Genomic DNA, 14,899 nt, shown 5'->3' on the forward strand with positions numbered 1-14,899 from the left:
CCACAGAGTCCCCATCCCAGCCCCGGTACCTGTCCATGTGGTCCCTGGGCTGGATGGAGCTGGTGATGTTTCAAGCCCGGTGGGGTGGCAGCTTGGGAAAGACAGGGCCGCACCTTCCTGGGGGCCACCGACTCAGCCGTGCCCTGTGCCATCCTGCTGGAACTGGCCACGGCCTTGGACGTGGAGCTGCTGAAGGCCAAGGAGCAGGTGAGCGCTTCCCAGGTTGGGGGTTCTACTCTTGTCTTGGGGAAAGGAATGGAGTCTAGTGTGTAAAACCAGGGGGGATGGGAGCCAGGACTCCTGGGTTCTATCTCTGGCTCTGGGAGGGGAATGGGGTCTAGTGGTTAGAGCAGGGGAGCTGGGAGCCAGGACTCCTGGGTTCTATCCCGAGCTCTGCTGCTGTCCTGGGTGCAGTCCTCTCACCTGTCCAGCAGTGTCAGGTGTTGAGCGAGCCCCGTGTCTCTCCCCAGGGCTCTGAGGTGACGCTGCAGCTGCTGTTCCTGGACAGCAAGGAGGCCTTCGGGGAGTGGAGTGAGAGGGATTCCCTGTACGGGGCTGTCCATGGCCAAGGCTCAGCACCAGCCGGGCACCAGCCAGCTCCAGGCTATGGTGAGAGCCGCCCGCTTGCCCCTCTGGGGAGTTCTGCCTGGGGGATCTTTCAGGCTGAAGGGAGATGGTGGGGGTGCCTGTCCGGGGTAGGCGGGGGGCTCAATCCGTCTGCACTGGATCTTGTACCAATCCCTACCTCAGATCCTCCTGGGGTGACTGGGCCCCTACAGATTTAACCCCTTGTTGCCGCCTTGCAGAGCCTGTTTATCTTGCTGGACCTGCTGGGGGCCCACCACCCGACCATCCAGAACCACTTCCCCTTCACCGCCTCCTGGTTCGACCGGCTCGTTGGCATCGATAGCAAACCTTCCTTTCTTCCAGGGGTGGGAGGGGGCTTGCCCCCCCAGGCACCTGTAGTGGGACAGCTACTTCCTCCCCCCCACCCCCCCCAAGTCCTGATGGTCCTGCGTCTGTCTGACAATGAATAAAGGTGCCTGGGTTCTAGCCCCAGCTCTGGGAGGGGAGTGGGGTCTAGTGGTTAGAGCAGGGGGGCTGGGAACCAGGACTCCTGGGTTCTATCCCCAGCTGTGGGACAGAGCTGGGAGTTGGGGATTCAGTCCCCAGGGCTGTTGACCTGGCATCTTTCACCAACACTTTATTTCCCTCAAACACGACTTGTCAGGTTTGAAATCCCCCTCCCTCCCCGGCAGCGTCTCTGTGTCCTCAGGGAGCTCTGGTGTGAGCAGCCAGGTGTGACCCCCTGTGGGGCTCGTCCTGCCACGCCCCCAGCCTGGCAGGTCCCAGGAACCAGCCCATTCCTCACTCTCTTCTCTGTGTCGCCCAGAGAAGCGTCTGCACCGGGTGGGCCTGCTGCAGTCCCACCCCCGGGAGCAGACGTACTTCCAGCGGGAGCCTGCCTATGGGCCTGTCGAAGAGGACCACGTCCCCTTCCTTCGCAAAGGTACCTGTCCTGCCCCTCGCTACCGGGCGTCCAGGCGCAGAGCAGTGTGGGATGGACAGCTGGGGAGGCCTCCCCGGGGGAACCAGGGCAGAATGTGTGCAGACAAAGTGTGGTGAGACTCCCCCAGGCTCCCACACAAGCCTGGCCTCATGAGTGGAGCAAGGGACTGAGACCTGGGTTCAGATCCTGGCTTTGCCACTGCCCTGCTGGGTGACTTTGCCGCTGTCTTCCTCAGTTTCCCCATCTGTGAAGTGGGGGGAATCATTCTGACCCCCTTTGTAAAGTGCTTTGGGATCCCCTGAGGACAAGGGCTATGCAAGAGCTAGGTGTTATTTACAGGGGTAACATGCTTTATAGATGATGTTTGCCTGCCTGGCACACTTCACCCCAGAGGTGGCTGCATTTTGAACTTAGGCTCTGGGATCCTTGGGGGTGAAAGACTTTATAAACACATCATTGCTATCTAGCCACTTGGCCCTGATTCACTTGATGTCTCTGGCCAATCTGGTTCCCATAATGCACCTGGCCAGCTGCTCGTTGCTAGGTCAGGGGAGCACATGGCTCCTAGATGTAAGGTCAGGTCATGCCTGAGGGCCTGGCTCCATCTCCTGAGACAGTGTGCGCATTTAGAATGTCGCACGTCGCCCGCTAGTGGCTGGGCCACATGGGGATAATAGTCTACTACTGCTGACAATAGTGGAATTACTCTTGTAGCTCCAGCAGTAGAGGCTGGTGCTTGCAGTGATGCAGATCCTGGGTTGGATCCCTGCTGACTATCCATGTATCTGTCTGGCCGTAGGAGTGCCAGTGCTGCACCTCATCGCCACCCCCTTCCCGTGGGTCTGGCACACGATGGAGGACACGGAGCAGAACCTGTACCCCCAGACCCTGGAGAACCTCTGCAAGATCCTGGCTGCCTTCCTGGCCAAGTACCTGTGGCTGTGACTACCCAGAGCCTCCCCTGGTGAAGGGACCAACCCCTCCCTGGGTCTTACAGGATCCTTTACCCTTCCTGGGCCGAGCTCCATGGGGCCAGCGGCCAAAACACCCTAGGGACCAGGCAAGGTGGCTTTTGGGGCCCGGGCTGTGGCAGCCCCTCAGGGGCTTGGGGAGGTGTTACAATGCTGGGATGATGGGAAGGGAGATGTGCTGAGTCTGTTCCGGGGCTGCAGCAGGTCTGTGGCCAGCCCAGAAGTGAAACCTCTTGCTTGAGCCCCTTGAGGTTGGGCCTTCCTGGGCTTTACATGCCCTCCAGAGCTCCAGCCGCCGGGGCCTGGACTAGCCTCTTCCCAGCGGGGGGCCTGGATCCCAGCTGGTCATGTCCCCCGGGATCCACGGCTCAGAAGCAGGAATAACTGGGCTGAACCTGGACTGTGCCAGGGGCAGGACACCGGGGGCTGCGGGGGGGCCAGACCTGCACTCTCTGCAGCGTGGCCTCCAGCTGCCAGCCCACCAGGGGTTCCTCCTGTTTACGGGGCCCGTCCAGCCCTGAGGTGCTGGGCTCCCAGCCTCGCTCGGGGGCTGCTCCACAGCGACTCTCGTAACAAAGAGCTGCCCCGTCAGTGCTGCTGCCCCCTTCCCACATGCTGGGCAGCCCTGGGCACTGTGGGGCTGGGACACTGCTCCTGGCATGGCTGTTCCCTCCGCTCCGGCCCCTCCTGCCAGTCTCCAGCCGCAGCCCCAGCTCCCATCAGCAGGCGCAAACCCCAGCTCCCCTCTGCTTCCTTCAGCTCAGGGCTGCCGGGCCTGACTGTGTGTGAGCCATGCGGAACCAGCGCCCCCTTGGTTTCGCTCCACCTCCTCCCTCTGGATTGAGAGGCAGCACAGCCTAGTGGGCAGAGCACTTGACTGCACCCATGGGATCTGTTCCACTCTCTGCCACTAACTGGCTCTGTGAGTTTGGGTAAAACCCTTTTCCCCTCCCTGTGCCTCAGTTTCCCCTCCCATCCTTTGTCTAATTAGACTGTGAGCTCTTTAGGGCAGGGACTGTCTGTCTCATGTTCTGTGTGTATAGCACCTAGCCCAAGGGGGCCTCTTAGTGCTAATCTGACAGACCCATAATCACACCCTCTCAGCTCACCCAGCCCAGCGGCAGGGTGGTGGTGGTTATGGTTTAACAGGAGATGAACTGATTCCCGGCGCTTCAACTTTTCATGTGCTAGAAGCTGGTTTATTTTCACTGCTCAGTAGCTCCCAAGCAAAGCAAGCGCTAAGCCGCAGGGGCGCTGGGTTAAAGGCAAATTGCACTTGAATTAAAAACCCCTTTGTGGGACTCTGTGACCCACCCTACGGGTACTTCCCAGGCACCTGCTGTGTGAAGATCCAAACACTTTGCCCCCCTCGGTGAGAGAGGCTCACGGGAATGGATTGTCGGGGCGAAAGGGTCGAAGGCTGAAAGCTTTGAGAGCCAGACCCTGCCTGGGCCTGGCAGAGCCAAGTGTCAGGGCTCGGGGACACTTGGGTTCCCTTTGTGGGGGGGTTAAATAGCAACCAATTTCTGGGGGATTCCAGATGAAATCTTTGCTGCAGATCTCAGGGGGGCTGGGGGCAGAGGCGGATTTGACTCTGGAATTGATAATTGCTCAGACGTTTCACACGGGAATGGAGGCGACGTTTCCTGAGCTGCCCAGGGATTGGCAGGGCCATCGCCACAGAGCTCGGCTGAGGCTTGGCCCCAACCCCCTGGATGCTGTAAGACCCTGGGCCTGGCTGTGTGTGGACCCGGGCTAAGCTGACATGCCCGTTGCGGACGGGAGCGAGGGGCTAGGCCTGGCATCTGCCGAAGGAAGTAGCCTGGGGAAGGCAGGTGGCTCCCAAGTGCCATTAGAAATCTGAGCCCCCGGGGGGGGGAGGGCAGCAGAGCCCAGGGGAGACGGGAGGGTAACCCCAACTCTCAGAGCCCTGCTCTCCGGGCCCTAAGAGGAAGCAGGTGGGCGAGAAGCGGGAAGCTGCCCCCTGCTGGGGGGCAGAGGTGCTGCTCGAGCAGGCAGAAGCTGTGGGCGGGGTAAGCGATGGGTGCAGGGGCTGCCCTGAGGCTGCAGGGACTCAGGCTTCAAACTCAGGCCACTGGCTTATGGCCTCGTAGAGGGCGTCCCCAGGGCATTGGGTTGACTTCACGTCGCGATGCCCCTTCAGGGTGTAGCTTTCACTTAGGAAGCCCCCGGATACAGCACATTGGATCGGGCTCTTGGCAACGGTCAGGGTGGTGTTGTCAGGGGCTGTTTCTGCAGGACACCAGCAGCCCCCTGTTAATTTCACACCCGCCCCTGGCCCCTCTCTGCTGCTCAGGGGATGTGAATGTGGCCTGAGTAAATAAACACTCTCTAGCCACGTTTGTGATTGGCCATGTCAGTGTCTCCCCCCCCCACCATTGTGTTTGGTAATGCGTCTCCCCGCCTCCACACACACATTTGCTTCGCCACGCTCCCCCTCCCCCTCCCTTTCCTGACCCTGTGCCCCAGCCCAGTGCCCCACCGTGGTGGAACCAAGAGCAGCTGTGAACTTCCTAGTTCCCCTGGGGGCCTAGCAGGGAAATCCATACAGACGGGAACCACGTACTGGAGAAGCTGCCCAGGAAGCTGATTCCCAGTGACTTATTTTTCCAGTTCTTGGCATGGGCCCCCATGGTGCTCCAACCTCTGCCCTCCTAGACTCTGTCATCTTCGCCGATCAGGAAGCTGCAGGCAGAGCACAGTGTGAGACCTGCACAGGCATGTCGGCCGCACCCTCCCCTCCCCATCGCTCTTGGCAGCTCCCCCAGGGTCGTGGCTGGCCCGGCCCGGGTTTGAACCTGGGACCATCAGAGCTAGAAGCTCAATCCTCTGCCATGGAGCTAAAGACCCACTGAGGAAAAGGACTGGAATGGAGGGGCCCTAACCTGTATTGCACTGTTTGGCCATTAGGTGGCGCTGTGTGTAACGCCCCTTTTGGAAGGCACCAAGGGCCCCACCTGGACAGAGCTGGGGGTGGAGTGAGGGCTGTAGCGGGCCCAGATGTGGGGCAGGAGAACAGCACTGGGAGCCTCTGCCCTGCTGGAAATTCCCAGCTGGGTTTCCATCTCCTGACATCACCATCTCAAAACATTTCACGGAGCAAAATCTGTGGCCAGGTTTTCGTTGCGGGGCGTCAGGCCGGCTGCAGGGAAACGTGTCAATAACGCCGGCATGGGGCGGTGTCACAGAGGCCTTTGCTGGCCCCCACCCCACCCCATTGCCACGGCTCCAGCCCCCCACACAAATGCTGTAGGAGTGTAACTGTACCAGGCTAGTTAACACATTACAGCCCCGGTGGGGGTACAATCCTCGGTGCTTACGGTGACAGCACTGCCAAGAACACATGTTAAACCAATCAGCGAACCCACCCGCCTGCTACTGGGCTTACCAGGGATCCCTCCCCTGACTCCAGCCAGGGCTCCGGCCGGAGCGCAGCCCATCAAAGCCACCCACGGGCTTTTCAGTGCTTCCAAGCTCAGCACAGCTTCTGCTGCAAACATGACCCCTGGGAATCTGTGAGTGCTGCAGGCCGGTACCTCGATCTGGGAACAGGTCATTCGCAGCCAGTGTCTCGCTCCCCAGGGCGTCGCTTCGAAAGGCTGGGGGCAGAGGTGGGAATTTGCATCCCCGCCTTGGCTGGTCGGTCGTTTTACAAGTGTCTTGTGATGGTCCTGACCCTTCCCAGGGTTTGCTGGAGTCACGTCTCCCCCAGAAGAATCACGTCCCATCCCCCCAGACTCCAGACCCATTTGCATTTGTAATACAATGAACTCTGGAAATACCCACACTTCGTCCAACCAGCTTTGTGCAGGGTCTGGGAGGGAACTGCCGTCTCTGGCCCATTTCTCCGGACAGAAATGGGTGGAACCAAGTGCTGTCCGGCACCCTTGGGGAACCCATTGACTTAGTGCCTGGACAGGTTTCTCCTCTGCCTGGCATTTCTGCTATGGCCTGTCACAATGTCACGTTTTGACGTTGCATTGAAGAAGCATTCTGCCATCACGCCAGCACCCGGCCTTCACAAACCCGCCCGGTCGGCTGGCAGCCTCCTACCCCAGTTCTCTCTAGAGCCCCTGGGCCGATCTCTCCCACGCCCCTCCTTACTCAGGGTGCCTCCAAACCTTTTCCTTCCAGCACGCAGTTCATTTTCTTAACTTCCGACACGGCTCAGCTGCATTATTAACGATGAGGCTTGACCTGCTCCATCACATCCTCTGGGTCCTGCTTGCACTCAACCGGCTTCCCCGGTGCTCCCAGTGTCACCACAGCCAATTGCTCCTGTGCTGGCCTATGAGCACTTCCACCGTCCTTCGCCCGTTTCTGACAACCCCACGTCTGCACCGTCTCCTCAGCTCCTTCCCCTCGCCCGCCTTCCCCTTTCCTTGCGGCGCTCGCCAGCCGCCCCTTGACTTCCCCATTCTGCGGCTTCCCTTTCTGAGCATTCTCTGTCACTTCCTTAAGCTTCTGATTAAAAGCCTCGTGCGCCCGATGCTGAGCTGCCGCCCCGGGTCACGCTTTCCCCTCCACTCTCTGGTCAGCCTCAGAGACAAGCAGCGCACACGTGTGATCCCACGGGCCGGCCGGACGCAGTGCGGCCCCAGATCCTCCATGCATAACAGCACATTTCTTTACAAACAATCCAAGCCCTCCTTTACCATTTCGGCCATTCTTCGCCCGCATTTTACTCTTGAGGGAGTTAACCTTTTGCTGGATCTAGTCTTACATCTCTTCTTCAAACTTTTCCCCTCCCCTGTAGGCCCCTAGACCGTCCCAGCCAGAGTCTCCACACACGGCTAGGTCTTTACTCCCGACTCAGAGGTTGTGACCCTGCCCGGTCCGGTTCCAGCCGGTAAACTTGGGTTGGAGGATCCCCCAGGGAAGCAGATTTATTACCAATTCAGCTTCGATCTTACTTCCTGCTTAAAGAGACCTCAAGGACCCAAGCCCCGGCCAGTATTTATTAGTTGTTAGTACAGCGCTCAAACAGAAAGGCAGATCCATTACCAAGTCTGCTGAACCAAATTTTGCAGCCGTTGACATAAACGACAGACTGATCCCCGTGATGTCTTTTGCCACGGCTTGCATACAGCCTTGCATTGGGAAAGAGGAAGAGATAAGCTGGAACTAAGTTACCTATAAGTAGTCCAAGCTGTATGCAAGCCGTGGCAAAAGACATCACGGGGATCAGTCTGTCGCCTGCAAAATTTGTGTCTGGTAAATATCATAGACTTCCCAGCACACAATCACACATCTGCTGCTTAAGCATAAACTTTTACCATCACTATGTTATTTATACATTTCCATTTGTTTGTGGTTAGTACATTTCTCGCACAGTTGCGTGGCAACGCAAATAACAGGGCGCTAGGCTACAAATTTTAGCAAACTGGCATTTTTCACAGCCTGTGAGAGTTTAGCAGCATTCCCAAAGCATCTTGGGAGTCTGGGTCACCAGTTGGCCTGAGGTCTGACAGTAATTTGGCCTCTACCAGTCAACAAACCTTTGTACTGGTATAACGGCATCCCCATGGATGGGGTGGGGGGGTGTTGTAATGTTTTAAGTAGACCGGTCCAGTTAAAGTCCTCAGGCTTTTGCATACAGACATGGGCGGCCTGTGGAGTGACCTTGGTTGAGTCACGTCCCCCTTGTGTGCCTCAGTTTCACCATCTATAAAGTGGGGATAGTGATGCCAACTTCCTTTGTGAAGGGCATTGAGATCTGCTGGAGAAAGGGGCTAGCTCAGGGCCAGGTGTTATAACTGGGGAGCAAGAGGGTCTGTCGCTGCCCCAGGCAGGTCGTGGGAGCTTCGTGGAGCGGAGAGATGGTGGCAGCCATGGGTAGCAGAGGGCGCTGTGCTGGCCTCCAGTGGGGCAGGTTGGTGGCAGAAGGGGAGGTCTCTCCAGAATCCAGCAACGCACCCAACAGCCACGTGCCCTGATGCCTGACCCCATTGTCATCGCCCCCAGCACGGCCCCCAGCACCTCTCTCATGTGTGTCGGGGGGGAGGGGATTTCTGCTTGGGCTGCCCCCACGCGCTGGTGCTTAAACTCCAAAAGGAAGCTTACAAGCAGTGGAAATTTGGGCAGATGACTAGGGAGGAGTATAAAAATATTGCTTGGGTATGCAGGGGTGTAATCAGGAAGTCCAAGGCACAACTGGAGTTGCAGCTAGCAAGGGATGTGAAGGGTAAGAAGAAGGGTTTCTACGGGTATGTTAGCAACAAGAAGAAGGTCAGGGAATGTGTGGGCCCCTTCCTGAAAGTGGGAGGCAGCCTAGTGACACATGATGTGCAAGAAGGTGAAGTACTCAATGCTTTATTTGCCTCAGTCTTCACAGACAAGGTCAGCTCCCAGACTGCTGCACTGGGCAACACAGTATGGGGAGGAGGTGAGCAGTGCTCAGTGCTGAAAGAACAGGTTAAGGACTGTTTAGAAAAGCGGGACGTGCACAACCCCATAGGTCCAGATCTAATGCATCCAAGGGTGCTGAGGGACTTGGCTGATGTGATTGCAGAGACATTGGCCATTATCTTTGAAAACGCATGGTGATCGGGGGAGGTCCCGGACGATTGGAAAAAGACAAATATAGTGCCCATCTTTAAAAAAGGGAAAAAAGAGAACCCGGGGAATTACAGACTGGTCAGCCTCACTTCAGTCCCCAGCAAAATCATGGAGCAGGTCCACAAGGGATCCATTTTGAACCACTTGGAGAAGAGGAAGGTGATAAGGACCAGTCAACGTGGATTCACCAAGGGCAAGTCACGCCTTCTATGATGAGATAACTAGCTCTGTGGATATGGGGAAAGTGGTGGTTGTGATACATCTTGACTTTAGCAAAGCTTTTGATACGGTCTCCCAAAGTATTACTGCCAGCAAGTTAAAAAAGTATGGATTGGATGAATGGACTATAAGGTGGATAGAAAGCTGGCTAGATTGTTGGGCTCAATGGGTAGTGATCAACAGCTTGATGTCTAGCTGGAAGCCGGTATCTAGCGGAGTGCCCCAGGGGTGGGTCCTGGGGCCGGTTTTGTTCAACATCTTTATCAATGATCTGGATAATGGGATTAATTGCACCTTCAGCAAACTCACAGATGACACTAAGCTGGGGGAAGAGGTAGATACACTGGAGGGTAGGGATAGGGTCCAGAGTGACCTAGACAAATTGGAGGATTGGGCCAAAAGAAATCTGATGAGGTTCAACAAGGAGAAGTGCAGAGTCCTGTACTTAGGACAGAAGAATCCCAGGCACTGCTACAGGCTGGGGACCGATTGGCTAAGCGGCAGTTCTGCAGAAAAGGACCTGGGGATTACAGTGGACGAGAAGCTGGATATGAGTAGCAGAGCGCCCTTGTTGCCAAGAAGGCCAAAGGCATATTGGGCTGCATTAGTAGGAGTGTTGCCAGCAGATTGAGGGAAGAGATTATTCCCCTCTATTCGGCACTGGTGAGGCCACATCTGGAGTATTGCATCCAGTTTTGATCCCCCCACTACAGAAGGGATGTGGACAAATTGGAGAGAGTCCAGCAGAGGGCAATGAAAATGATTGAAAATGAAAACGGGGCACATGACGCACGAGGAGAGGCTGAGGGAAATGGGGTTATTTAGTCTGCAGAAGAGAAAAATGAGGGGGGATTTGATAGCAGCCTTCAACTACCTTAAGGGGGGCTCCAAAGAGGATGGAGCTCGGCTGTTCTCAGTGGTGGCAGATGACAGAACAAGGAGCAATGGTCTCAAGTTGCAGTGCGGGAGATCTAGGTTGGATATTAGGAAACACTATTTCACTAGGAGGTTGGTGAAGCACTGGAATGGGTTAACTAGGGAGGTGGTGGAATCTCCATCCTTAGAACTTTTTAAGGCCTGGCTTGACAACGCCCTGGCTGGGATGATTTAGTTCGGGTTAGTCCTGCTTTGAGCAGGGGGTTGGACTAGATGACCTCCTGAGGTCTCTTCCAACCCTGATATTCTGTGATTCTATGAAATGCAAGTGGTGCAAAATAATGGCGAGATGGCACCCTGGTGATGCAAATCCAAGGCAGCATCCACGCTGGGGCGGTCAATCTGAGCCAGGGGTGGTGGGTTTTGTGATATGGTGATATATCCAGGTAGGAGTTTCCTATCCCTTTTCCAGGGCTGGGATAGAACCCAGGAGTCCTGGCTCCCAGCCCCCCATTCTAACCACTAGACCCCACTGTCATGGGGCCCCCTGGCGATGCTCTGGAACTGCTCCAGACCAAGCCAGTCAGGACTCTGGGGAAGTCTCCTTTCTGTGAGCAGCCGGTCTTCAAGACACACAGCTCACACAACTTCCACCTTCCTGGGTCTGACCTCGGAGCATTCAGCATCCTCTGCCCCTCTGTGCACTTCCTGGGGAAGTCAGAGGGTCCTGCCCCACAACTTCGCAGTCAGATGTGACTCTCAGCCAGCCAGTAAAACAGAGGTTTATTAGACGACAGGAACATGATCTAACACAGAGCTTGTAGGTGCAGAGAACAGAACCCCTCAGCTGGATCCATTTTGGGCGGCAGTGAGCCAGAGAACCACATCTGCACTTCACTCAATGTCTCCAGCCCCCGCCCTCCTCTGGGCTTTCTCCCTTTCCCAGGCCAGGAGGTCACCGGATTCCTTTGTTCTCCAACCCTTTCGCTCTCACCTTGCAGGGGGGAAGGGCCCAGGCCATCAGTTGCCAGGAAACAGGGTTTCAGCCATTCTCTGTGTCCAGACCCCTGCACACTCCTGCCCTCTAGGGCTCTGCAATCATCATACACCCTTATCCCACCATCTAGATACTTAAGAACTGCCTAGGGGAAACTGAGGCACCCCCACAATATTCAGAGGAAACATTAAGAACAGTCCCGCTTCATCACACCCACTCCCCTCCCAGGGCTGGTGATGGAACCCAAGGGTCCCAAGCTGCCGGTGCTTTGGCCATGGGGTGTAAAACGGTCCCGTCTCTACTTCCTCTCCCACCGCTGCAACGGTGCAGAAGCTGCTTTAATAGCAGCCTCCCCCCGACCCCCCCCCCCACGCCCAACTGAGTCCCAGGCCTTGCTAACACTCAGTGCCACAGCAGCCCCAGGAGATGATTGCTGCGGGGGTGTCAGCCCAGGGGGAGGCAGTGACTCCTAGAAGCAGGGAGAGCAGCAGCACTGTAGATCAGGGAGGTCTGGCAATGCAAGTGGCTGTCTGGGGTCTGGCAGCCCTGGCACTCAGAGCAGATTGTCAAAGGCCAAACCCTCTCACCACCGGCTCTGTAGCTCCCCCTTGCTTTCGGTCTGTCTTAGGCACCATCCTGGCCCTCATCCCCCTGGCATTCGAGCACTGCCCAACCTCGATTGCATTTATTCTAACTGCCCCCTGCAGGGCAGGGCCTGGCTGCTACCCCCACTGTACAGACAGGGAACCGCTGCAGAGAGAGAATAAGGGACTTGCTCGAAGCCAAACAGAGCATCTGTGGCAGAGCTAGGAAATGAACATGGGTCTCCTGGGTCCCAGGATGGCACCTTCTCCTTCAACCTCCTGCCCCCTTCGTCCCTGGTTCAGTGGGAGCTGTGGGAGCTCTCTGGGGCACAGGAGCTGGCTGGTGCCCACATGGAGCTATGTTGCCTATTGCACAGATCTCGCTTTTCCCGAACATTGAAGATGCTGCTCCAACCATACCAGGGCCCGCCAGGATCCTTGCAGCTGGTCCGTGCTAAATTGTGAACTGTGCCCTGGCCTCCCCGAGCGGGGCAATGGGAGAGGGTGGTGCTGGCCCAAGGTCCTGCTGGATTGCGGCTCATGCTTACTGAGTACCAGTGCTACAGAGCTCTGTGCCAGGACGGCGCTTTGTGGGGGGTTTGCAGCTCCTCTCTCCAAGGCTGTGTGGGAGCAGCCGCTGCAGAGAATCCCAGGCCTGATTCCCCCCACGCTGGGTCTCCTGAATGGCCCGTGCCCTGGGGGGCTCCATTCCTCACCCAGTGTCTCCTGCTAACTCTCCAGCAGCTGCACGGCAGGTGTCCGAAGGCACCTCTAGTCCTCTCCAGAGCTCAGGGGGACTGGCCTGGCATCGGACTGTCCTGGTTAAATGGAACAATGGCTCCGGGAAGCCGGAGAATGCCTGTTCCCCCGGCAACCTCAGTGCCATTCCCTCTGGAAGTGCTGGTGTCAGCGAAGGTGCTGGAGGTGGTCAGGCCTCGTGGTTGGAGCTGGACTCAGGAGGCCGGGGCGTGGGTGTAGCGAGGCTGGAGCGAGAGCAGGGCTGGAGCAGGACCAGGAGCAGGGCTGGAGCAGCCTAAGACTGTTGCCAATGTCAGGCAGGAGCGAGTTCCTGGCCCTGGAGTCATGTTGAGCAGACTGAGCTGCTGCTGTGAGACTGAAATACTTGCTCCGGGAGTCACGGGCCTGTTCCTGGCTTGTGGATTGGCGGGAGCCCGGCACAGGAGGGACTCAGGGCCTGACACATGGCTCCAGGGGGCAGTTGGCTCCCGGCCCCGCTGGGCACTGACAGGCCAGGTGCAGGGGGCCAGGCGCAGCACCAGGGAGGACATTGGGGAGGCAGGAGCGCTGAGGTTGGGCTGAGCGGACAGGTGCTGAGGAGCTGCGGCCGGCTGGCCAGCAGGGAGCAGGAGCAGCACCCAGCTGTGGAGGGCCCAGCTGCAGCTCCACACAGGGCGCTGCCAGAGCCTGGCAGGCTGCTGGCTGAAGTGGCACTTTGTGATCTGGTGCAGGCGGGAGCTGGCTCCCCACATCCGAACGCTCTGCAGCGCCGGCGGATTCACATCTAAACCCGGATCTGGCTCCCAATTCACAGCTGGCCCCTCCCCCCGATCTGGAGTGGCTGAGACTCCAGCGCTCTGTGGAAGAGGCCAACAAATGCCAGCTCCTGGGGTGGGCTTCCCCCAGAGACAATCCCATGCTGGGAAGGGAGGTTCCAAGAGCTGGCAGCTCCACCACTCACACTCCCAGCTTCCTGGGAGGAGCCAGGAGCAGAGCTCCGGGTAGCACGCAAAGCCTGGATCAGCACCCCCAGGCCTGCGAGAGACCCGCACTGTCTGGGGGTGTTTGATTTCACAAGAGAGGGGGGTTTCCCACAGACTCTTCAACTCCCTCACCTCTCATGCTTGTTCCCATTTGCGTTTCAGCACCCCCACATGGCCCATGTTGGCCACCAGCTACCTCCTGGTCTGGGCACTTACCTGGCCCCATCATGCCAGTGGCTGAGCACATGGGTGTTGTCGTCTTTAGGCTCTCAGCCTCCCCCGCAGAGCAGGGACCTGCTCTCTCTAGTTAGCAGGGACCTGCTCTCCCTAGTTACTAATATGCCAGGCACCCCAGGGCATTATCACCAGCCCGTTCCCAGTCTTGGCATGGCAGTACATTTCCTTCCCAGTCCCCGTCCCCTGGCATTAATCCAGGGACTCCACACTGGGGATGTGCACCTGGCAGCACGCAGCCTCCTGAGAACACACAGGCCAGGGTGCAGGGCGAGGGCTCCCAGAGAGAAATGGCAGGAGGGCAATGCTGGGAACCCCCAGGCCGTCTTCAGCTCAAGCATGAGGGCACCCCAGCATCCTGGAGAGCATGAATCTAGCTTCAGCTCAGCCTTTATGTCCCCCCGTTCTCTGTGCTAGATGGGTTGGGCTCCCGGAGGGACGAAAGAGCCCATCAGGAGTTCCTGGCTTATCCAACGTCAGTTTCCTGCTCTTGTGAAAAAAACGGTGACTTCGCCTACACAAGAGCTGGTGTTCTTCAGGCTGGGCTGGGCCTGTACACGTTCCCCTGTAGGGGTGTGTGCACCCAGGGCCCGTGAGTCGCAGACGTTTGCCAACGAACATTTGCCAACAGACGTTTGCCCCCTGCTCTCCCCGTGTGCTCAGGGACCGCCATCAAAAGGGCACGTCTGCCACCTCCCTCTCAAGTCCTTCGCACCTGCATACTGCCAGGGGAACCTCCCCATTTCTACTGAGGCCTCAGGGACAGGGTTTATGATGAACCGGCTGGAGTTGATCTTCCCCCCCTTCCTCCCCCCCCCGCATGTTGCACCCCTACGGCTAGCTCGGGATCCAAACTGACACTCCCCGGTTTGAGCCCCTGCCTAGCCAGGCCCTGTTCCCTCCCCCCAAGCAGTTGTTGGCCCTGAACTCCTGCAGGCAGCCATGACACACAGGTGCTTGGGGGCTTGAGAGAAGGGCTGTCACCAGCTGAATGACCCCTGCCTGTACGGTGGGGACTGAGGTGCCCCCCAAGTCCTGTGCTATGCTGAGTCTGGGGAGATGGGCAGGTTCAGCCTCATTAGAAGGGATCGGCCAGACAGAAAGGCAGAATCGGGTCCCCGCACAGAAGCCCTCTACTACCTGCCTGTGTCCTAACCACCAGGACAGTGGCCAATCCCACCTTCAGGTCAGGTTCCAGCGTCGGGCCC

The 14,899-nt window shown here is 57.8% G+C and overlaps 1 protein-coding gene and 1 pseudogene across 1 annotated transcript; one reads left to right on the forward strand and one right to left on the reverse strand.

Annotated features, from left to right (window-relative positions):
• The first annotated feature begins 673 nt into the window (after positions 1-673).
• LOC141976841 (glutaminyl-peptide cyclotransferase-like protein) lies at positions 674-2,635 on the forward strand. Its single transcript, XM_074938006.1, has 3 exons — positions 674-695; positions 1,394-1,510; positions 2,310-2,635. Exons 1-3 carry the CDS (start codon positions 674-676, stop codon positions 2,453-2,455), a joined length of 285 nt encoding a protein of 94 aa, XP_074794107.1. The 3' UTR covers positions 2,456-2,635.
• Positions 2,636-4,555: 1,920 nt separating this feature from the next.
• LOC141976842 (butyrophilin subfamily 3 member A2-like) overlaps positions 4,556-14,899 on the reverse strand; it is a 111,673-nt pseudogene continuing 101,329 nt past the window's right edge.

Source organism: Natator depressus, chromosome 23 (assembly GCF_965152275.1).
Source record: "Natator depressus isolate rNatDep1 chromosome 23, rNatDep2.hap1, whole genome shotgun sequence".
NCBI classification, from domain to species: domain Eukaryota; kingdom Metazoa; phylum Chordata; order Testudines; family Cheloniidae; genus Natator; species Natator depressus.